Below are 25,276 nucleotides of genomic sequence, written 5' to 3'. Positions count from 1 at the left end.
GACAGAGTTTCTCTGTGTAACACTGGCCATCCTGGAATTCACTCTGGAGACCAGGCTGGCCTCAAATTCATAGAGATCCACCTGCCTCTGCTTCTGGAGTGCTGGGATTAAAGGTGTGCACTGTCACCACCACCCAGCCCCAATTATTCTCTGTATGTGCACGTGTCACAGTATGATTAAAACCTACACCCAGACCTAAAAGAATTCTTCAATAGGGATAAAGTAAAAAATCCAGGTCATCTGGACTGGAGAGATGGCTCAGTGGTCAAGACTGTTTGCTGCTCTTGAAGAGGACCTGAATTAGATTCTCACACTGGGTGACTCACAACCACCTCTAAGTCCAGTTCCAGGGGATCTGATGCCCTCTTCTGGTCTCCATAGGAACTACACTCACACAGTGCATATACGCTCACTCCACCACACACACACACACACACACACACACACACACACGAAATAAAACAAAATAAAAAAGAATTCTAGGTCATGAAGCATCATGTCAACAACTGACAACCTTTGTTCTTTGTGGTGCATAAAACAATGTTAAAATTGATAGTGTCTTCTACTGGGTGAAACACAGTGTTTGCACTTAAGAATGCAAGTTTCTAACTACTGTTTGGTTGAATCCCATAGGTTTGACTGTTAATGTGATTTCCATTGTGATTTCTTTTTTGGTGAATTATTCAGTGGTGTGGTTTGAGCTCCCAAGCTTATGGTGAGGTTTTGGCTCAGGGCTGTCTTTTTTTATTGATTTCTAATTGCGTTGTGTTGAGTGGAGTCTATATGCTATTCTTTGGCTCTTTTTGGCTCTTTTCTGGCTGCTGGAAACTGCCCTGCCTTCCTCACACCTCTGTCTTTTCCCATTCCTTTCACTGGCTTTATCTCTGGCAACCACTTGGTCTCACTGTACCTAAGGCTGCCCTGGGTTCTGGCTCCCAAGGCTTTGGGAGTCTGCCATGGTTATAGGTCTTGTGCCACACTCCAGAAAACCTGAAGGTGGAATGGGGGGAGATTTTGAAGACAGGAAGTAGCTCAGCTGATCTTTGAAGTTTGTAACCACAAGCATAATCCTGTAAAGGGTGTGACGTGTGTGCATCTCTTCTTTTGCTTTCCCTCCCCTCCCTTCCCCTTCCTCTCCTCCTCATTTCCCTCCCCTCCTCTTCATCTCCCTTTCCTCCTTGTCTCTTTCTCATCTCTTTTCCTTCTCCTCCTGTTTTTCCTTCCTCCCCTTTCCTCATTCTTCCTCCCCTCCCTCCCCCCTCCTTCCTTGGTATCACTAAGCTGCCTAGGCCAATCTTGAACTCAGGGCTCTTTCTGCCTCAGGTTCCATTCAGGTAGAACTGTGGACACATGCTACCACGTTTGGCAGACCTGAAGAGTTAGGTGATGGGTGAACACTTGACCAGAATGGAGAAATAAGATTCACTGGGTATATGAATTTAAGAGGCGATGAAGCAGTTGTCTGCTCTGTAATCCTGTTGACAGATAGTGTGGATTCATGGAGGATCAGTATACTGAGTGGTCCTGTGCAGGAGAACTAGGGCAGAACCTAAGAATAGACTACACTCTGAGAGGACTCTTGATTTGTGTGATTTTCTTACCACAAGCAATTACATTGTGTTTATTGATCTTTTGTTCTCTGTGAAGTTATTCACAAAGAAATACAGTGTCTACTCATCTGGACTTAAAAAAAAAAAAAAAGTAATTGGAGGGGTGAAGAGGAGGCCTGGCCAGTTAGAGCACTGGCTGCTCTTGCAGAGACTAGAGTTTAGTTCCCAGCACCCACATCAGGTGGCTTGACCATCTGTAACACTAGCTCCAACGGGTCTGACGCCCTCTTCTGGCTTCCATGAGCACCGCACACATGCAGGGCACATACAGACATGCAGGCATGCACACATAATAATAATAATAATAATAATAATAATAATAATAATAATAATAATATATAAAAACTTTTTCTTCAAAAAAACTAAACAGGACATGCACTGTTGTAAAATGGTAAAGAACAGATCTACTTTTACAAAATATAAATCATACAGCAAAACAAAACAGAACAAACAAACAACTGGTCCATCTCTCCATGTGATAGCCTCAGACTTAAAAAACTCCTTTGTCATTAAGGGTGGGTGAGGTTTCCTTTTTTTTTTTTTTTTTTTTTTTCCTTTTTCTCTTCCTCCTTTTGATACAATGGCTGACCTTGAACACTTTATGTAGCTGAGGGTGACCTTGAATTTCTGATTTTCCTGACCTACCTCCCAAGTGCTGGGATCACTGGCAAGGGCCATGCCTACTTTACGTAGTGCTGGGAATGGAACCCAGGGCTTCCTGTACACCAGGCAAGTGAGTTTCCAACTGGCCTCCATCTCCAGCCCATAGACTTTTTTATATTTATTCACTCAAATACTGCTTGAGATCTGAGTCACACCAGGTACTACTACTCTGGATGCCACTGGCGGCAAAGTTATGTTTGTGAATGAGTTGCTTGGTTATGTTTGTGAATGAGTGGCTTGGTTATGTTTGTGAATGAGTGGCTTGGTTATGTTTGTGAATGAGTGGCTTGGTTATGTTTGTGAATGAGTGGCTTGATAATGGGAGGTGACCTGTGGACATTTCTGAAGGCACTTCTTCAGGTCATGGCCACTGGCTGTGTTCATTTATTCTGACACGAACAAATGCTCTGGAGAGTCGTGCCAAGGTGTTCACACAGTGTACAGTGACACCTAGGTGCTCTCCTCCATCCAGTTCAGAGCCTGTGAGCTGTGTAGAGGCACAAGCAGTCTGGCCTAGTGGCTGGGACATCAGACTTGGGCATCACAAGTCTTGTTGTTAAACTTGGAGCTAGATGTTTATTTTCTCTCTGAACCTAGGCAAGTGTATAACCTTCTGAATCTGTTTCCTCATTGCTTTCTCTCTCTCTCTCTCTCTCTCTCTCTCTCTCTCTCTCTCTCTCCCCCTCTATCTCCTCCCCCTTTCCCTCCCCCTCCCCTCCCCCTCCCCCTCCCCCCCACACATAAGAATTTATGAGAACTAGATTGGATATTGTATACTGTGTGTGTGTGAGGGGTTAACACAATCCCCAGGACACAGTAAATACTAAATGTTAGCTGTTTTTATAAATTTATTTATTGGGTGTGTGAGTACAGGCATGCTTGCGCCATGGTGCCATGTGGAGATTAGAGAACAAACTCAGGAGTCAGTTCTCTCTTGCTACCTTGTGAGATCTAGGGATCAAACTCGGGTTGTCAGGCTTAGCAGCAAGCCCCTTTACCCACTGGGCCATCTCACCAGATCCCTGCCTTCCCTGATTTTCCAATAACATAGGAAATAAAACAGACTGTCAGATATTCCAGCAATATACTTAAACGGTGATATCTGTGTTGCAGATGCCCAGCACAGTGATGTTCTAGAATTTAAAGGTTGCTTGGCCAACAGGACGTCTTCTCATCAGAACAAAAGGACTAGCCTCTCATCTTCTGATGGAACAGGTCCAAGAGTTACTGAGTCCCCAGGCCTCCCCCAGGTGTTGACTCCCTCTGAGTAAGTGTATATGCCAGGGTGTCAGGGGGAGGAGTCGGCACTATTGGGTTGAACCGTGAGCCAGAAGCTGGTAGTCTGAAATCACTGTGATCTGCAAGGCAAGAATATTAGAGCTACACCACACAGGTGCAAATCTCAAGTCTTCCACTGATGATCTGTGTGAATTCAAGCAAATTGCATCACTTCTCTGAGACTCTGGGTGTTTTGCTTTTAAACATTTATTTATTTATTACTTGCTGCCCCCTGAGTGTTCATGCATATTGTTGTGAACATGTGGAGGTCAAAGGAGAACTTGAGAGAAACACACACACACACACACACACTGAATAAACCTTTAAAACACATATAACAAAGGCACGTTATCCTTTTGTAAGTTCACAATGAAATGGCGGTAAGTACATTCACAGTGCCTTACGGCCACTATGGCTGCCTGTTTTCAAACCAATTCATCATCCCAAGTGCAAACTCTGTATCCATTGAGCCGAGCAGTGTTCTCCGGGAAGTCTCTCATCTACTCTCTGCTCTCATAATAATGGAGTCATACTGATTTGTTCTCTTACGGTTGGCTAATTTTTATTTCAAGTAATTGTTTCAAGGCTCATCCGTATTATAGCACGTTGCAAACTGCGCCCCTTTGTAGGCTGAGTTATTCTCCCCTGTGTAAGTATACGCTGAACTTCATTTGTTCACCTACCTGTTGGTGGATACTCAGAGCTATTACTTTTCTGTAAGGCACATCCATATACAAGTGTCTGCCCGAGCTTCTCTTTCCTATTCTTTGGAGTCTACACCTAGGGGTAGAATTTCTGGATCGTGTAGCAATTCCCCGTGGTTTACTTTCTGAGGAGCTAGTGCCTTGGCTTTTTTTCTTCTTTAATTTGTTTAAATATGGATGTAGTTAATACCATGTGCATGTCTGGTGCCTGTGGAGGCCAGAAGAGGGAATCAGATTCCTCAGAACCCGAGTTATAGGTGGTTGTGAGCCACCATGTGGGTGCTGGGAATTGAACCCTGGTTCTCTGTAAGAATAGCAAGTGCTCCTAATTGATTAGCTATCTTTCCAGCTTGTTTATAAAAAGATCTATTTCTTTATTTATTTTATGTATATCAGTACTCTACATGTCCACCTGCATATCAGAAGAGGGCTTCAGATCCCATTACAGATGGTCATGAGCCATCCTGTGGGTGCTGGGAATTGAACTCAGGACCTCTGGAAGAGTAGCCAATGCTCATAACAGCTGAACCATCTTTCCAGCCCCCTCCGGACTGTTTTTAAGAATTATATTTTATAAGCTGGGTGGTGGTGGTCCACACCTTTAATCTAATCCTAGCACTTGGGAAGCAGAGGCAGGTGGATCTCCGTGAATTTGAGGCTAGCCTGATCTACAGAGTGAGTTCTAGGGCAGCCAGGGCTATACAGAGAAACCTGTGGGGATGATTGATAGCTTGCACGTGGGCATGGATCCTGTCGGGCGGTTGTGGTTCCGGCATGCCTTCTGCCTTGGGTGGCTCAGGGAGGCGCGACCCACGGGGAGGAGCAGAAGCATGGGATTTTTGACTGAGTTCACTTCCTGCGGCACCTGGCAGATGCTGCAGGGCTCCGCCCAAGCATGAGGAGTTCTCACTCAGTCTGAAGTTCCGCGGAGTGGGGGTGAAGGATCTTGAGTGGACCCGGAGGCCAGTGGTCTCCATTTGGGGCTCCCAGATGCTGCTGGGGGGCCGTGGATGAACAGAGATTATGGGTGTGCAGGCAAGATCGGCCGCAGCTGAGAGAACCCAGGGAGAAAGAAAGCCCCAACAGCGCCCCTCGGGAAAGAGACTCTTTGGTTACTGTACTTGCTTGGCTAACTCAGCAGCGGCTCAGCTAGCTTGCTTGAATTTGTGGCCTCCATGGTGGGAACATAGAGAGGTCCTCTGGCGGGAAGAGAGGCCTTCTCCATGGTTCCCCACTGCGGGCCCCAAAGATGCAAGGAAGTCCAGGGTTTTACAAGCTTTATTTTCATGGGGGATGGTAGATGAATCTGTCTTTACCCTCCCTCCCCCAGGTCAGGGCAGGTCTGACTTAAATAGGGAGGGAGCAGGGAGGAGGGTCTGGGAAGGAATGCTTAATTGGCTACACCCTCTGGCCTTTAGGTATCTCATTCATATGGAAATCTCTTGAGGCTGAGCGGCCTGTAGTCAGGCCCTCTACCTGTGCTAGGTGACACTGACCTCTTTGGGAGGGGCTGCACTGCCCTATGTGACTGAAAACCATGGACCAATGGAGGTCTTAGACGGTGTGTCAGGAACTTGGGGACTGGGAGTGAGGCCGAATACCTGCCGTTGTCCCATTAGGGTCTGGGGTTTAAGGCCTGCACCCTACCAGGAACCAAGCTATCCTTTCACGGTCCCACAGAAACCCTGTCTCAAAAACAAAACAAAAACAAAAGTAAACAAACAAACAGAAGAATTAAATTCTATCTATCTATCTATCTATCTATCTATCTATCTATCCATCCATCCATCGTGTGACAGAATGTGCACCTGGAGGCTACAGGGTAATAACAGGAGTTGGTTCTCTCCTGCCACATGGGTTACCAGGGATCAAACTCAGGTTGTCCGGCTGTGCAGCAAACACCTTTACCTGATTGTTTTAAAGTGCACATCTTTTGAATAAGTTTCAGTACCTTCAAACTGTGAGTCAGTAAACCACACTCAGGGACTTTATGGACTTTATGGCGAGGCCTGTCCTGTTGCTGAGGACTCATGTTCCGTGGGTATAAGACCAGAGTCTGGCTGGCAGTTTGAGCACAGACAATTCTAACCCTGCCGCTTACCTTCCAGCACGGCTGCGGGGCTGGGTCAGAAGACCTCCTCTTCTTCATCCTCCTCCTCTTCATCCTCCTCCTCCTCCTCTGCACAGTCTAATCTCTCCTCGAAAGTTTCACTGCCTGAAATCCAGAAGGAAAAATATCCTGAGGAATTCAGCCTGCTCAAGTTACAGACAAGTGAGTGGCCCCAGGCCTTCCTCCACAGGCCTCTGCTCCCAGGACCTTTCAAGAAATCAGCCCTGATGTGGGACAAGTCACAGAAGACCTCCCCTGCCCAGTGCTAAGCATTTAGCCTGTTACTTCTCTGGTCCTCATGATGGCTGTGTGGGAGGTGTGGTCATATGGTTTTCATAAGTGAAATGCCTTCATGCGATAGCCATAAAAGGTTCTAAAGCAATATACAAGTGTATAGAATGTAAACCCTTGTATCGAATATTCCCCAACAATATTCTGCCCTATAGCTGTGAAGAACAAAAGTTTGAAATGTATATGTGATTTGTGTATACATACATATATACATACAAAAGCGGTCATAGGCTGTATAATGCAGCTTTGGCCAACAGTGACCTGCGTATGTAACAGTGTTTCCACCAAAATAAGATGATGCAGCCGAAAGCTTCCTATTGCCTAGTGATGTCATAGCTTTCCTAATATAGTAACACACACGTGACTTGTGTCTGTGGTGCTACTGTTGGCCAGTTATATAAAAGCACGGCACATACATCATATCTGATAACGATAAATAACAGCACTACTGGTTCAGATATTTAGTATACTATGCTACACCGACATTATAAAGTGTACTCTCTCTACTTAGTACAAGAAGTTAAGGGGGCTGGGCAAGACAGCTCAGTGGGCTAAGGTCCTCGTAGGGATAAGTCTGACCACCTGGGTTTTGATCCCCAGAACACACATGGTGGAAGGAAAGAACTGACTCCTGGAAGATGTGCTCTGGCCCCCAACATGGTGATGCTATGCATGAGCGTGCACATAGGTGTGCACAAAACATAAAATGAATCATAGGACAGTGTGCTTGGCTATCCTGCTCCTTCCTATGGTGCTTAGGATGAATCACTACTTACTTTTCACACCTGTGAAGAAGCAACTTAAAAAGTAGGGTTTATTTTGACTCAACAGACCACGCAGCAGACAGGAAGACACGGAGACAGCTCACACTGTGTGTGTCCACACACAGGAAATGGAGAGAGGGACAAAGAGAAAGAAAGAGAGAGACAGACAGACACACACAGACAGAGAGGAAGAGACAGAGAGGGAAAGAGACAGACAGAGAAAGATAGGGAGAGACAGAGAGACTTACAGAGACAGATAGAGGGACAGACAGAGAGATAGACAGAGACAGTGAAGACACAGAGACAGACTGACACATACAGAGGAGACAGAGAGGAGGCAACAGACAGGTAGGTAGGTAGGTAGGTAGGTAGGTAGATAGGTAGATAGATAGATGATAGATAGACAGGATAGCTAACGCTCAGCTTGCTTCTCTATCCAACCCAGGATTCAGTCTACACCCCAGCCTTTCTACTTCAGTTAACCCAATGTAGAAACCCTCACTGGTGTACTCAGAGATGTGTCCTAGGTCACTCGAGAGCCCCTCGGTTGAGACCAGTGCTACTGCATTGACCTCTCTGTGTAGGTCTGTGTCAGCACTCTGCGGCATTCAGAGAGGAGTGAAGCAACCCAATGACGCATTTCTCAAGTGACACAGACTAGAACGGCTGAGTTGTGGTACGTGGAGCATTGCCCCTCTAGTCACGTAGGTCACAGGCCTTCCCCTGGAACAACGCTTTAGGTCTACATGGATGTTCGCATTAGTTATTTTTCTTGTCCTAAAAGACTGATTATTTTTATTTTATGTATGAGTGTTACAGCTGGGCTGATAGAGACCTTTCCATGTTACAGAGAAGGAAATGGAGTCACAGAGAGACTCAGTCCTTCAACACAAGCGCACATAGTCAGGAAGCGGAATGTGGGGAGCAGAACACCCCAACCCCCCAGGCCTCCCGTTGAACCTCTGCTCTTCACTGGCCACCCAGGGGCTTCTCCAGCAGCTCTAGAATGACTGGATTCTCTTGTTGCTTAGTCACTATAATTAGTAATTAGTTTTATACAGACAGTTTCAAATGAAGTAGGTACCAAAAGGCCCAGTGTCTAGCCTGAGGCAGCACAGTGGTTTCCCTTCTTTGGTCAATGTGTGTCCACAGGTCACTGCGGTACACACACGTGGGGCCCATACCATGCTGCACACTGATAGGATGTCTTGGCTGGTCTACGTGGATCTCTCTCTCTCTCTCTCTCTCTCTCTCTCTCTCTCTCTCTCTCTCTCCCTCTCTCCCTCTCTACACACACGTGGGGCCCATACCATGCTGCACACTGATAGGATGTCTTGGCTGGTCTACGTGGATCTCTCTCTCTCTCTCTCTCTCTCTCTCTCTCTCTCTCCCTCTCTCCCTCTCTCCCTCTCTCCCTCTCTCCCTCTCTCCCTTAGCGGGGAAGACTGATCACAGGAACTTGTAGGCTGTTATGACCCTTCCCAGCCTCTGCACCATGTGTGAGCATGTAACTTCCGTGAGTTTTGAAAGGGAAGAAACAACAGAAACAACCGAGAAGCTTCTTAAATAACTTTCCCCCACCTCCTCTTCCTCCCGTGCTTAGTTTCCCAGAGTTTGATGCTGCCCCCATGCAGAACCAAGGGCTCCTATGCACTGAGAAAGCCTCCACAGTTTAGCTGGGTGTGGGGGGCACACACATGTGTAGTCTCAACAGTTGGGAGGCTGAAGATCAAGAGAGCAAGGCTGGGGGCTGGGAAGCTGGCTCAGTAGGTAAAGCTTACCACACAAGTGTGAGGATCTGAGTTTAGACTCCAGCACTCATCTAAACAAGGCAGGCATGAGAGCATGTGCCTGTAATCCCAGTGACGTTGTGGGTAAAAAGATCCCAGCGATCAAGTCAAATGAGTGAGCTCTTGGTCCATTGAGAGATCCTGTCTCAAAAAGCAAGATGAAGAGGGATGCAGAGGTGGCTTGGCTGTTAAGAGCACTGACTGCTCTCCCAGAGGACACAGGTTGGATTCCCAGCACCCACATGGTGGCTCACAACCATCTGTAACGGGATCTGATGCCCTTTTCTGGTGTGTGTGAAGAAAGTGACATTGTACTCATATACATACAATAAAATAAATCTAAAAAAAAATTGTATATGTGAGAAGATGATAAGCCAAGTAGAGCCTGTGGAGGGGTGAGTTTTGACATCTTGTCATCTGATTGTCTTGAGGGCCCTTGGCAATGCTAATGGAAGGGTTTATGATGTCTTACAGAAGATGGGCAGCGTCCTGAGTGGACATTTTATCCAAGGTTCAGCAGCAACATCCACACCTACCATGTTGGAAAACAGTGCTTCTTCAATGGGGTCTTCCGGGGCAACAGGAGGTCTGTGACAGAGAGGACAGTGGACAAGAGCCTTGGGAAGAAGAAATACGGTAATGTGTCTCGCTCTATCAAAGATGGAAAAAAGAAAGCAAGCCCCAGCTGTGGTTCTGGGGAGCCTGCTTTCTCTGGCTGGGGACAGCTCTGCAGGGCCACCCAGTTTTCTCACAGAGTAGCCAGGAAGCCAGGAAGGTAGAGCGCCTAGTTGGCGGGTGACAGGTTTTGATGAAGGGCTCAAGGATGCATGCTGGTCCACGCTTTTGTCTTTCTCCCACTCTCATGAAACACTAATGTGTCATTTAAGTCACCAGAGGAGCCCTTCCAGGTTGCTATTAATGGCAGCCTCACTGCAGTCTGAAGGAAATAATGTATGCTTCAGTTGGAGGCCACCTGTCGCATGTATCTAAAGTCAGCCTTAGCATGAAGTATACGGAGCTATTTTTGAATTTACTTAATGGCAACCACGATGAAAATATCTATACATACGCCATGTCTAAATCCATGCAGCACCTTGGTTTGTACCTCGGTGTGTTCTCTGCCTCAACTCACTCTGAACTGACTTCTCGAAAGATCCTAAGAGGTGGCTGAGTGCCGGAGGTCCATTTATGGCATTTCTTACAGAGATGCCCACGTAGGAGGAGGCAGCCAACACCTGTGCGATGAGTAAGGTCTCTGTAGAGCTGTGCAAACAGAAGTAAGTAGCAGCTTCTCTTGTAAAAACAAATAGACAAATGGATTTTCAAACCCAGCCTTTGATTTGTCTGGGTAAAGAACACGCAAACATCCATCCTGGGGAAGCTACAAGCATAGCCCAGATGTGGGGTCCTCACAGGAGTCCCATGCCTTGCCCTGATCCTGAACTTCCCGTTCATCAGGAGGAAATGCAGGGGTGCAGAGATAGTTCAGTGGTTAGAGCATTGTCTGCTCTGACCCATTGCAGAGGACCCGTTTTTATTTCCAGCGCCACATGGGGCCTCACAACTGCCCATAATTCCAGCCCCAGGGGATCTGATAACCACTCCTGGCCTCTACCAGGCACACATGTAATGCACATGTATGCATAAATGCAGGCAAAACACTTATATGCAGAAAAATTTTTTAAAAAATGAAGAGGAAATAAAGGGTGGGAAGAAGGGCATGGCACAAGCATGTGGACCTGAGTTCAGATCCCCAGTACCCACGCAAAAGCCAGGTGCAGTGGCCGTCCTCTGTAACCCTCAAACTGGGCAGGCTGAGATGGGCAGGTCCTTGGAGCTTGCTGGCCAGCCTCTACAGCCAAGTGAGTCCAGTGAGAGACTCCGAGTCAAGAAGTAAGGGAGAGCGCAACTGAGAAAATCATCCAGCAATCCCTTTGACATCCACATGCAAGATCACGCATGCTCACCGTACACACTTACAAACATGTACATGCATGTAACACTTCACACCCACATGCATTTAAAATGGGAAGTGCATGGCCTCTAGTTCAGACCCAGAATGTACACAGCTTACTTTTTCCCTCACGCCAATGTTTTAGTCCTTGTGTAATTTAGAGTTGAAGCCAGAATGCCACATGCACGCACACACACACACACACACACACACACACACACACACACACACACCACGGTAACAAAAGAACTTAATGAGTTTAACTAGCAAATCTAGACCCTTACGATAATCATGGCTCTGTTTTTTGTCTTAAAAATATCAGTCATAGAGTAAAATGGAGCTGAGTTGATAGACTGCTCACCCAGCTCCTGCACTGCACAAACCAGACATGGTGGTAGCCCATGCCTGTAAATTCAGCAGACTGGAGATGTCCTCACGGGGATCAGCGGTTAGGGGTCATTCTCAGGTACACAGTGAGTTTGAGGGCAGCCTGGACTACATGAGACCCTGTCCCAAAACACAGAGTTCCAACCCAAACTTCAGGTGTGCACATGGCTCAGTTCTCATCAGACCCACAACTAGACAACATGCAGAGAGTGAGACTTGGAGGTGCTCAGGCTGAAGTGGGGTGTCTGTACCACACCCCTCCCTTCACGGCTCAGTGACAGATGCAAGAGAGGGGGGCAGAACACTTGTAAGTGGATGACTTCAAAAGAGGCAGTGTTTTCTTGATCTAACAGAGCAGACGCATATGAGCTCACAGAGCGTGGACAGCATGCACAAGCTTCAGCTAGGCAGGATCCCGACACAGGAGGGGACGCAGGCACAAGTCCCAGCCTTAGCCAAGACACTGTTGGAAACTGATATCTGCTGGGAGAGGGAGAATCAGTTTTTTTTTTTCTCCCAGTGGCATGACACTGGGTATGCCAACCACACTCCAGAGCAGGCCACAGGTGTGGGAGTGGGTTGGCCAACATAAATTAGATTTCATTTGTTGTTGTTGGGGTGTGTGTGTATGAGAGAGAGAGAGAGAGAGAGAGAGAGAGAGAGAGAGAGAGAGAGAGAGAGAGAGAGAAAGCATGTGCGTGTGTTTAAAGAGTGAGAAAGTACATGAATTTTGGTGGGTAGGGAGGGTGGGGAGACTCTGGAAGAAGTTGGGGGAAGGGAAAAGAATATGATTAAAATATATGTTTTGAGATTCTTAAAGAATAAACAGAGACACTGTAGAAATGAAAGGGGCCAGAGAGACAGCTCGGTGGCCGAGATCATTGGTTGCTCTTCCAGAGCACCTGGGTTTGCTCCTCAGAACCCACATGGCAGCTCACAGCCTTCTGGAGCGCTCATCCCAGACAACCTGACAGGTGCAAGACAGTCCTTCAGGCAAAACACTCATACACACAAAATAATAAAAGAAAATAAAACAATAAAAAAATCAAAATAAAAGCTACATATCTTGCATGTTCAAAATAAAAAGCAAGCAAAAAACCCCAAAACCCACACCCCCCAAAGGTCAAGCAAACAAATGTGTACGTTTTATAATCTATAATGATAGAATACACATATACGTGTATGTGTGTGTGTGTGTGTATTGATGGTGCTGGGAATTGACTTGAAGGCACTACATATGATAGCCAAGTGAGCTATATTCCCAGCTCTCCATGTTTTTGGGTTTTTTTTAAGACAGGGTTTCTCTGTGTAGCCCTGGCTGTCCTGAAACTCACTCTGTAGACCAGGCTGGCCTTGAACAGAGATCTGGCTGCATCTGCTTCCTGAATGCTAGGATTAAAAGTGTGTACCACCACTGCTTGGCTGTGTGTTTTTTTTAATTTACATTTTTATTATTTGAAAATTTTATACATGCACCCAGTGTATCTTAATCACATCTTCATGATGTTCCCCGCCTCTGATCCTCTTGGAACCCTCACCCCCATCTCCTTCCCAACCTTAATCTTTCTCTGACCAGGCCAGATCAGCCAGTCAACAGGTTCTCCAGTGCAGGAATAAGGATTAAAAAGAAAAAAGACAAATAAATAAATAAATAAATAAATAAAAAAAGAAAAAAACACAATTAGACAACATTGTAGCATGACCCCAGCCAGTTTTGAGGGAGGTTTATTTTTCCCAATCTGCTTTTATGTGGGGCGGTGGGCTGTGAGACACAGCTGGGTACCTGGTTGAGTAGGCCTTAAACCCCGGAGGCCCTCCAGGGACGGGAGAAGTTTGGCCTTGCTCCTGGGCCCTGGCTCCTTTCACATAGCTACAGCCCCTCCCACAGAGAGGTTTTTGGCCATCAGTCACATAGCATAAGTAGAGGGCGTGACACAGGCCATAGAGCCTCAAGACATCTCTATATTCATGAGATACCTAAAGGCCAGAGGATGTAGCCAGTTAAACATTCCTTCCCAGACCCTCCTCCTTGCAAAAGGTATTTAATTTAACTCCAGGCCTGCCCTGAGAACTCGGGTATAACGTCATCCATTTTCCGCCATGACAACAAACATTTTAAGACCACAGACTTAAGACCTCTCTTCTTTGGGGCCCGCCATGGGGAACCGTGGAGAAGGTCTTCAACTACAGAGCCATAGTCTAACCTCCCACCAATGACCTCTCTAAGCTTCCAGCCACGGAGGCCACCAACTCAAGCAAGCCAGCCAAGGCCCAGCCAAGTGAGTCGCTGTGACCAAGAGTCTCATTCCCTGCTGGATGCCACTGGAGCTTTTCCCGCTCCTCCCTTCGGCTGCGGGTCGATCCAGCCTGAATGCCTCCACCTCGACCTTTCCTTGACTTCTCAGCAGTGCCTGAGAGCCCAAGGGCCTGAGACTAGTCAGTTCCTGGCCACCTCCTGGCCCAGGGACCCCCCCAACCCAGGGGCCCCAGACTGTGTTCTCTCTACCCCAGAGTGGAGCCCTGTGGTTTCTCACAGCCCAACATCCGCCTGACGCTGCATGGAGTGAATACAGTCAAATCATGCTTCTGCCATAATTCAACCCAACAGGACCCATGCCCACGTGCGTGCTACAGCCCAACACTTTTATACCATTTTAATTACATGCAAGTATTTAGGTCAGTTTTAGGTTGAGGAACTAGCAATACAATAAATACATTTGTATTTGTATTTGTCAAGGAACAAGCAAGGCAATAGACAAAGTCCTGTGATCACTCCTGTGATCACTGTTTCTAAGGGCTTGTCAGGATGACTGAAATATCTGACCCTACTTCCCTGTCCTAGCCCAAAGTCATATTCATGCCTGAAGCCTACTTCTTTGTTCTAGCCTAAGATTTAGATTCTTGCCTGAACTTACTTCCCTGTCATGGCCCAATGTCAGATTCCTGCCTGAAGCCCATTTCCTTGTCCTTGGCCAATGCCAGATTCCTGCCAAGTGGCCCCAAAAGTTCTTCACATCTTTCCTTTTTTTAAAAAAAATATTTAGTAAATTTTTAACCTTCTGGGGCTGTCCATATGTATATTGGTGTGAGATGTGGGTGTTGGGGACCCTACCTGTGGCCAAACTCTTAAATAAAAGCAACTGCCCCTCTCCTTGAAGATATCAACTGTCAATAGATTCTCAGGGCCTCAGAAACTACCCCCAATCTGTACTGAAAAATGTAACTGGCTTGATCTCATGCAAACCTTGCACAGTTGTGAGCGAGTGTGTACAACAGCTATGCCTCATCCAGGGGGTGGCTCTCCACACACCCTCTTCTGCAGCCCTCTATGTTTTTAAGTAATCATACCTGAGAACACAGCATAGGGAAAAAAAAGTCCCATGGACTTGAATTTCCTAAGTGGGATAACAAATTATCTCACAATAAACATGAAGGGACTTGATCACTGTCAGGCTGCTGCTCACAGCAAACAGGGTGTCAGTTTCAGCCTTATGTGTGACATTTTCTGACATTTCCCACAGATATTGATCCCAGAAATGGAATCCCCAAATTGACACCAGGGGATAATCCATACATGTTCCCAGAACAGAGTAAAGAGTTCTTCAAAGCAGGAGCAACTCTGCCACCGGTGAACTTCTCACTGTGAGTCCACTCATTCCAGTTTTATTAATTGTCTCTGCTGGGTGTAAATTAATAGTAGTTAGTTAGTTTATATACACACTCTGGTGCATTTGTGTATGTTAGAAGCACCTCTATCTGCAGGTGTGCATACTCATGCATGTGCATGTGGAGGCCAGGGGAGGACATGGAGTGTTTTTTTTTTTTTCTTCTATTGCTTTCTGCACTTATCTTTTAGACTGGATCTTTCTCAAACCAAAGCTTGACATTTTGGTGAGGTCAGCTGGCCAGTGAGCCTCTAGATCTGCCTGTCTCTGCCCCTATTGCTGGGGTCACAAGCATACCCCATTGTGCCTGGCTTTTATGTGGGTGCTGGGAATTTGAAACCCAGATCCCGATGCCTTCACAGCAAGTCTCATACCCACTGAACCTCTTCCCTAGTCCCTCTATAGGAGTGATCCTTAAAGGGGTGGGTATCAGTGAGAGATAATGGAGTGAAAATTCCTTAAAGAGCTCATATTTACTTAATTTGTGCCTATAACATACAAAGAGAGCTAAGGATATGATTCATTGGTAATGAACTTTAGATGTGCAAGGCCTTCATATCAACCCCCAGCCAGTACCACAAAAAAGGCACCATACTTTAAACACACACACACACACACACACACACATCACACACACATATATACACACACACACATATACACACACATTGTTGCAGCCTGAGCTGTCCCCCGTTGGGTGCCAAAAATGTTGAGAACAGCACTACCCCATGCTTGGGAGCCAAAATGTCTCTGACCGCTCTACCAATGTTGGAACCCGCACTGACAAAAGCCTTGGGAGCTAAATTGTTAGAGCCCGCACTGCCCTAAGCTGCTCTGGTCCAAGGGTCGGGGTTCAGCAAGAGAGAGTGAGTGAGGACAGACATGAGGAATGGAGACCAGACAGAGTGTGATTCAATCCCATTTATTCTTCAGTCTCTCTTCTTCTAAGTCCCAAGTCTTGAGTTCCTAGTCCCTAGTTCCTAGTCCCTAGTGCCTCCAAGTTCCAAGTTCTTCTTTCCAAGCTCCCTTCCAAGTGCCCTTTCCAAGTGTCTAATCCTTAATAATCTTCTTCCGAGTTCTTTAGTCCAAGTGTCTTCTTCCTCAATGCCTAATTCCTACTCCAAGTTGTACTCTAAGTTGTACTCTCTAACCTAATTCCTAGTTCCAAGTTGTACTGAACTCTTCTGTCTGCCTCTTGCCTTTTATATGTCTCACTTCTAAGCCACGCCTCTAAGTCACGCCTTTAAGTCATGCCCTTAGGTCTTGTCTCTAAATCTGATCTCTAAGTCACGCCCTTAAGTCACACACCTTTAAGTCTCACACACCCAAGAGAAAATCCTGGGTATCTAATCCAGATGTTATCAGAGTGTGCTCAGCTGTTGTAGGCTATTGTAATCAAGTCTCTTGTCAGGGTATATGGCTCAAGATGGCTGCAAGGATGATAGCCGCCTTCTGTTGGCTCCCCACAACACATCACACACACATACACACACATATACACACACAACTCACATATATATACACACACATCGCACACACTATATATACACACACCCATGCATCACACACACACACACACACACACACACACACACACGTCACTGAGAGGAAGACTATTTGGGGAAGAATTGCAGTAGTGGGGAGGGTGTAAGAGAGGGTAGTGGAGGGATGAATATGAGTTAACTCCAATGATACACATGTGTGGAAATGTCACGAAACCCATTACATTGTCCTTTTAAAACCCGATAAGGCCAGAAATAGCAGTTGTTCATTTTGTCTGACATCAATTACCACACACTTGTAGACTTCAGAGCTTCCACACTAAGTCCGATTGCTGGTGACTAGTCTGTGGGTTGACTTTAAAGGTGGGGGCAAACGTAGGACAGTATGGTTGGAGAGAAGAGAGAGTCATTCCCCTGAAAGAACAAACAGCAGTTGTCTTATATTGAAAATATCTAGAGAACCAGTTCTGTGAGAGTCAATGATCTTGATGAAATGTAATAAAAAATGAAACACTGTTCCCTGTACAGTCTTGGAGCTCACTTTTGAGAACTGATACCAGAAGGTAGGCTGTGTTTTACTTAATGATCTTGTGTTACTCTCTATTCTTTTAGAGGTCATAGCAATTTTATGGTTATCTTTACTGTTTTGCTTTTTTCCCAGGGCACCTTATGAGAAAAAATTCGACACATTTATCCCACTTGAGCCACTTCCGCAAATTCCCAAGTGAGTTTTTTCACCAGGTTTTCTCTGTAAAATTCCATCTCTGTAAAAATGACATACTTTTCTCCCTTGGAGGAGCCTACAGTCAGTCAAACCATGGGGACCCTTTGTGTTCCAGCAGCAGAGTCAGTGCAGTATATATGGTGGACAGTTGGAGAGATCCAAAGAGGTCAAGGATCTGTGGCATCTGACAATGGGAGGACACTGGCCAACTGCCAGATGCCATGGTGTGCTTGGGCATGCATAGGAAGGGAGTTAAACGGAGCAAAATGACTGATACCCTGTTTCCAGAATATTAGTGTCCTGGAAAAGAAAAACACATATTTAATGATTCCAAGTGGGGGAACTTGATGAACCTAACAGAAGGCCAATAGAGCATCTTGTATTTGAGAGGATTAGTCATCTGTTTTTTTTTTTTTTTTTTTTTTTTGAGACAGGGTTTCTCTGTATAGCCCTGGCTGTCCTGGAACTCACTCTGTAGACCAGGCTGGCCTTGAAAAAAGAAATCCGACTGCCTCTGCCTCCCAAGTGCTGGGATTAAAGGCGTGCGCCACCCCCGCCCGACCTAGTCCTCTGTTTTTAAACTAAAATTAAAAAGTGTGCATGTATAGAGGCACATGTGCCACATGTTAGGGAGTTGGTTCTCCCTGTTCACTATGTGGGTCTCAAGGCTTGAACTCACTCTGTCATACTTGGCAGCAAGCACCATTATCCATGGAGCCATCTCAGTGGTCCCAATTCTATGCTTATAGAATTGAATAGTTTTTAAATGAAAAATTATGTGTAGAGGTGTTTTGCCTGTATGTATTCCTGTGTACCATGTGTGTGCTGGGTACCCAGAGACCCAGAAGAGGGTTTTAGATTCCCTAAAACTGAAGCTACAAATGGTTTCAAGCCACAGTGTGGGTGCTGGCCAGGAATCAAAGCAGGGTCTTCTGGAAGAGCGGCCAGTGCTCCTAACTACGACTCCAGCCCCGATTTCAAACTTCTGATCTGCCCATGAATTTATTTAGGTATTTATTTACCTCTTCTCCCTATTTTTGAATATAAATAGTCTCATATAATATGGTGAGGTAGGCACATGTGCTCCCGGGTCTCACACACCAGGATTCAGTGCTGGGTGGGAATAAAAGCCTTTCATTCTAAACTTGGCACCTCTCATGCCCTCCTTATGCTTCACTGTTCCTCACAGCACATAATTGATCTTCTCATGTCTGTAATTTCTTTTTAAATAAACACGATTCTAGAATACTCAAAATATCAGCCACTGCCTAATCTTACCATCCTACCCAATTATTTTTGTTTTTTTAAATTGCCTTTTATAAATATATGAAAATATATTTGTATGTATAAATCCCAAAATACCAAGCAGGATGGTTTTTCTATTGTGTTATGTTGTGTATATGTGTGTGAGTGTATATATATATATTTTTTGAGACAGGGTTTTTCTGTGTAGCCCTGGTTATCCTGGGACTTGCTCTGTAGACCAGGCTGGTCTTGAGCTCAGCAATTTACTTACCTCTGCCTCCTGATTGCTGGGATTAAAGGTATGTGCCATTACTGCCCAGCTTGATCTTTAGTTTTTAAAGGTGTAATGCTTCTGAGTATGTTTTAATTGTTGTTAGGACTTTTCTAAGGATAGTTTAGAGTTACTAACTACCCCCTTTGGAGTCTTCACCAAATGCTTGCCGTAATCAATGAAGAGTTTTCAGCTTCGTTGGTGGGATCTAGAAGGATTTTTCAGTTTTTGTGAGAGCTGGGAACAATGCAGTTCATATCTTAGGGCTTATTTAGTGTACACTTCCACATCACAGTTCCTCATCAAAGGAAGTCAGAACAAGAATTCAAATGGCAGGAACTTGGAGATCTGAAGGCAGGAACTGATACAGAGGCCAAAGAAGGGTGCTGCTTACTGGGTTGCTCTTCAGTTTGCTCAGCCTGCTTTTTATAGAACCTAGGACCACCAGCCCAGGGATGGTACTACCCAGAATGGGCTAGGCCCTCCCACATCAGTAAAGAAAATGTCTTATAGACCTGCCCACAACTCCCATCTTATGGAGGCATTTTCTTAATTGAGGTTCCCTGTCAGATGATGTTAGCTTGTGTCAAAATGACATAAAACTACCCAGCACAGTGCATAATGGACTGTTTTATTGTCCTGTGGCACCTCATCCTATAATACATGTCTTACCATTCAGCAATACTCAAGGGAACTGGTTTACAAATTTCAGACGTTCATTTTTTTGTGTAGCTCCCCGCCTCCCACCAACTTTGCCCTGCTGTTTCTGTGCATTTAAAGGTTTCCTAATGATGAATCTCTGGCTTTCCAGACTTGTTGAGAACACTGTGCTCTGTCTGCTTGGGTTGCCCATTTCCTCAATTATGAAGCCAAACTTGAGGTGGCCTTTTATTTCCCATGGTATTGGCTGAGTAGACTTTATACAGTTACATTACTCTCATTATCCATATCTGTAAATTTTAAGATCACAACTCTCTGAGGCTGGAGAGAAGGCTCTGTGGTTAAGAGCACCGGGCATTCTACCAGAGGACCTGGGTTCAAGTCTCAGCATCCACAGGACTTCTCACAACCATCAGCAATTCTAGTTCTGGTGGCCCTTCCATCTTCTGGCCTCTGGGCACTACAGGGCACATGGTGCAGCTGCATATAAAACACCCATACACTTATAAAACTTAAAAAGATTTCAACCCTTGTTCTACTTCATTTGCATTTAGCTAATATGTCATTCTATTGCTTTTGAATCATTCTGTGTTTAGGTCTGTCTTTTTAAATCTACATTTTTATTTTTTCATTTATTTATTGTATGTGTGTGTGTTTGAATGTGTGCATATTGAGGTCAGAGGTCAAGCTTAGGTGCTATTCTTAGGTGCTGGCTGCACCCTGCCTTGTTGTGTGGGTGCTGAGGTTTGAACTCAGGTCCTTGTGGTTATACCACAATCACTTTACTCACTGAGCTATCTCCCCAGCTCCCTGATGTGGAGGCCTTGTTCACTTTACAGTCATGTGGTCATGTAGTGCCTTTCCCATAGATGGTGCTTGTAAATTTCACACGGTGTACCTTCAAACTCAGTGGGGTTGTGTTCTTCCTGCAGTTTGCCTTTCTGGGAGAAGGAAAAAGCCAACAATTTGAAGAACGAGATAAAAGAAGTGGAGGATCTGGACAACTGGCAGGCGCCGATGCCCTTCCTACAAAGTTTTTTCTCCGCTGGTAGGTTCAAAAAATCTTAAAAAAAAAAAAAAAAAAAGCCCACAGAAACTGGAGTTCAGAAGAGCAGTCCTTTGGGAGGCTTCATGTGGAGTTCAGAGATGGCAGTGCCTCTCCTGGAGTGGGTGTGCCTTCTGTCTTCAGGAGGTCCTCTGGGCAGAGGTCCTCACCGTACTCTGAGGGTTAAATGTATTGCTTGAGAGCTGTTGGGCTTGTGAGGAAACATGCTCTTTAATGCTGGACCTCTATCCACAGGTGCTTCCAACTTTTCAAGACAACACTGAGCAGAGACATGAGCCCCCAAGCATGCGCTGACTGGCTTCTCAGCCGGCCTCTGCCATTGCTGGGTTTTTTTTTTTTTTTTTATTCGTTGCTTTTGACACTGTCTCTGTCCTAAACCAATTGTTTGACTCCAATGAGGAATCACTATGTTTGGCCTTGTTTAACACTCAACTGTGAAACCTTTCAAGATGTGTAGAAAAGTTGCACTAATCATAAAGCAGACACCTGGGCGTCCTCATCTAGCCTCTCCCATGGACAACATGTGTGCAGTGCCTTTTCTCCCTTTCCCTCTCGCTGTTTTGCTGACCCACTTGACAGCCAGTGACACACACACATCAAGAATCCTTTACACCTCCAGACCTACCTTAAGCATGGGTCTCTTGAAGTGGGGGATATTTTCTAACCACCATATGCAAATTTCCAATACAAGCTCGGTATTTAGCAATGACACTGATATACAGCTCATGTTTGGTTTTACTCAGATACTGCAGGTTAATGATAGCAGGCAGGCATTATGGAAGTGTTTTTGTTTCCTCAGACTGCTATTACAGAATATTAAAGACTGGGTAGCTTATAAACAAACAAATTTCCTTCTTATAGCTCTAGAGCCTGCAAATCCCAAGCCCAAGGTGTTGGCAGATTTGGTATCTGGCGAGGCACTGCCTTCCTGCTCTGTCCTCACATAGGAGGAGGGGCAAAGCCGGGTCTCTACGGTCTTTTTCCTTTTGAGATGAGGATTGTGTTTGTGGGGTGTGTGTGTGTCTGTGTGTTGCATGTGTGTGTGTTGCTGTGACAAAGACTCTAACAAAAGCAACTTAAAAAAGAAAAGGCTTATTTTGGCTCCCATTACCAGAGGGAAGCCATTGACTACAGTGGAGAAGACTTGGTAGTAGGCAGGGAAGGCATTGTGGTAGTTGGAGGCTGCCTGCTCACATTGTATCCATAGTCCAAATAGGGACAGGAAGAAGTGCCAGGCTACAGAGCCACAAGGCCTGCTCCCAGTGACCTACTTCCTACCCTGAGGCTCTAGCCTAAAGGATTTAATCCACTCCTGAAAGACCCCTTAAAACCTGCATTACCTTTCACAGGGATACCTCTCATTTGATTAGGCTCCATTTAATCAAAATCCTATCAATTTTCTTCGTTTTCTCCCACTCTCCTACAGGGTTTCTCTGTGTAGCCCTCGTTGTCCTGGAATTTACTCTGTAGACCAGGCTGGCCTTGAACTCAGAGATCTGCCTGGCTCTGCCTCCCAAGTGCTGGGATTAGAGGTGTGCACCATCAGCCAGTCCTATCAGTTTTCAACGTCACTATATTGGAGACAGTATTAATTACATTTCTCATTGCTATATTGGATGAGAAACAACCTAAGGGCTATTTTGGCTTACAGTTTTAGGGGACACAGTCCACCACGTCAGGGAAGGCACAGCAGTAGCGATATGAAGCTACTGGTCATACTGTATCTACAATGGGAGCAGAGAGGGGTGAATATTGGTGCTCACCTGGATTTCTCATTGTTTTTCGTCTGTGACCCATGGGAAGAGACTGCCCATATTCAGGGTGGGTCTTTCCTCCTCCGTTACATGTCTCTGAGGAAAACACCCTCAGAAAAAGAGTATGTTTCCTCTAAATCTAGTCAAGATAACAGTAAAGGCCAATCACCAGAGGGACTAAGCTATATCCAGACTATAGCAATATGAAACTTAACGAAGTCCATAAAACATGTGTGAGCATTCTGTAGCATCCCACGGTATTTCCTACAGTTTTGCTTTGAGGGATTTACTTTGGTTGGACTGTTTCCTCTTTTGATCTTGAACAATTGGCTCCAGAAACTTATGTCAGTGGTGGCACTGCCTGACAAAGTATTTTCCAGTTTTACCCTCAAGGTCATGCAGCAGGTCTGTGAGGCTTTTCTTGCTTGGTCTGACCATCAAGACAGTGTATTTGAACATAAAAATACCTCCACCTTGTCTGAGGAATGTGCCAGACATGGGTGGCACACTTTTTAGTGACCCTATGGGCCAAGTTCCCAGTGGATTTGGAAAAGGACAGGGATCTCAGAGAGATGTCTGGTGTTCTTCCAATGCAGGACGATCCCACAGTAGGTATCCAGGAAGCCACCACTGCCCTGAGAGCTTGAACACTGCCATTCCTTTACTTGAACTCTGTAAGAATCTGTACATGAAAGGCAAACATTTCTGGGAGTGTGCAAAGGAACCCAGCCTATAAATCTCTTCAATTATCAGCCCAATAGCCCAATGCCTTATTTTCTGACTAAAAGTACCTGTCTCTAACAAACTTAGAGTGTAGTGTGTTCAGGGGGCAATAGATAGTTCTATCCCAATAGTAAAGGCAGCAGTGTGGCATGATTACTTGGCTACAAATATGAATAATAATAGTAATAGATTCTGCTAGAAAATGAAGTCAGAGCATAGCTGCACTAAAGTGAGTTGTTCTTCAATGGGATTTCCAAAAGAACTCAGAATTATGCATTTTTATTAGCCAGATTCAGAAACTTAGAGTGACCATAAGGGAGAGAACGTAAGGAGATGCAGGGACTAAGTGAGCCTTTGGGATGATGTAGCTGTGCGTGAAGAAAGGACAAATGATCCCAGAGAGATGGTGACACTGTCTACAGGGTTCATTGGAGCCTGTATGGCATTATTATATAATCAGAAAACAAAACAAACTTCCCTCCAGTGGACACAGCTGAGGGATGTACAAGTGAGCTGTTTGTCAGTCAGATTTCAACCCCTATTTTCCCATTGTTCAGTAAACTTCCCATACACACATACAAACTAATTGGTACTATTTCCTGAAATAAGAAATTCACACAGAACTACAGGTTTTCAGAAGCTCAGTTTTGAGCAAGCTGGCTTTGAGATGCATGTGACAGATGCTGACAAAAAAAGGCCTATGATGTAGTTGTCATAAAAGTCTGGGGTATAAATATATGCATGTGACAAAGGAAAACCTCTCTGAGACATGAACATGAGACCTGTGCATTCAGAGTCTGGGGGATACTGGTCCCAAACCTAGCAATGAACTCAGATGACTCTTGAATCCCTAGGGGCCTGAGGAAAAGCAGATTCTCTTTGGGAACACTGTCCCACCTCAGGGCACAGGAGACTCTCTAGAAAGGAGACCCACAAAGATGAACTCCTGAGGAAAAAAGATTAAAAACCATAATTGGATCCACCACAAAGCAGTGCTGGTAGTTGAGTCCCCAGGCACATTAGGTGACTAAGACTGTTTTGCAGGGACTGGGGAGATTATTCCGCGGTTAAAGGTGCTCGCTGCTCTTCCAGAAGGAACAAGTTCAGTTCTCAGCACTCAAGGGAGGCTCACAACCCCCTGTAGCTCCAGCATCAGGGGGTCTCAAACCCTCTTCCTGCCTCATCGGACATCCTCACACGTGTTGCGTACACATGCACGCACGTTACATATAAATAAAAAACCTTAAAGAACATTTTTGTAATATGGTATTAATTACTGTGGTAGGGTGCATGCAATTTATTTTGTAGTAAAGATGCTAGGTCATCAGTTTTCTCAGTTGGCTAATGTGTAAATGGAGGAAGGGTCTAGGGATGCCAATTTAGGTGTTGGGGGTGGAGCTAGAGGGCTTGTCTTTAATTGAGTACCTTTATTTGGGGGAAGATTATAAGGAGTGACTAGTACCCCTCCCACCCATGTCCTGATGTTACTGTTGACTTCCATCCCTAATCTTAGGGGATTAAGAGTTTTCTGTGTAGTCTCTTGGTGTTAAAAGATAGGTGAGGGTTGGCAACACGGTTCACCAGGTAAAAGCACTTACCGAGCCAACCCTGTGGCACTGGTCTGACCACTGCAGCCTTCTGTGGAAGGGGGGAAACTGACTCCTGAAAGCTGTCTTCTGACCTTTGAGTGTATGCTGTGGCCTTCAGCCCCCCTCTCCAAGAAGAAATAAAAAGGAAAATACTACAGAAGCAAAACAAGGGAGCTTCAAGTTGATATCTAAGTATTTTCCTCAGGTAAGTAAACATCAACTCAGTCAGATCCAGTTCCAGAGGTGATTATGGACACAAAATGGAGACTGGCACAGCCTAAAGTTCCCTTTGTAAGCTAGACAGACCGCTGCTGTCCTGGAGCCAGACTCCCCCAGACTGTTTCTTGCATGTCAATAGCTATTATGTGAAGAAGAGTTTCTGTGTCAGATCAATTTGGAATTTTTAAAAAAAGATATTTACTTATATACTTTAGGGCTTTGTCTGCATGGATGTCTGCACACCGGGGCATCAGATCCCTTAAAAGATGGTTGTGAGCTCCCATGTGGCTTGCTGGGAATTGAACTC

At 45.4% G+C, this 25,276-nt stretch overlaps 1 protein-coding gene across 2 annotated transcripts in view; it reads left to right on the top strand.

The window, feature by feature from the left end:
- Positions 1-24,408, top strand: part of Spats1 (spermatogenesis associated serine rich 1) — a 30,054-nt gene extending 5,646 nt beyond the window's left edge. The window contains exons 2-8 of one of the 2 annotated variants that reach the window (XM_034521823.2): positions 3,387-3,540; positions 6,364-6,527; positions 9,685-9,846; positions 15,073-15,193; positions 17,380-17,442; positions 20,551-20,666; positions 24,206-24,408. In XM_034521823.2, coding sequence (XP_034377714.1) covers positions 3,387-3,540; positions 6,364-6,527; positions 9,685-9,846; positions 15,073-15,193; positions 17,380-17,442; positions 20,551-20,666; positions 24,206-24,408 — 983 coding nt within the window. The remainder of the gene's footprint in view (positions 1-3,386; positions 3,541-6,363; positions 6,528-9,684; positions 9,847-15,072; positions 15,194-17,379; positions 17,443-20,550; positions 20,667-24,205) is intronic. The other variant, XM_034521824.2, reaches the window with a different exon arrangement.
- The last annotated feature ends 868 nt before the right edge of the window (positions 24,409-25,276 follow it).

The sequence above is a fragment of the Arvicanthis niloticus genome, chromosome 17 (genome assembly GCF_011762505.2).
Source record: "Arvicanthis niloticus isolate mArvNil1 chromosome 17, mArvNil1.pat.X, whole genome shotgun sequence".
In the NCBI taxonomy this organism is placed as follows: Eukaryota; Metazoa; Chordata; class Mammalia; order Rodentia; family Muridae; genus Arvicanthis; species Arvicanthis niloticus.
This window is presented reverse-complemented; position numbering and strand designations above follow the sequence as displayed.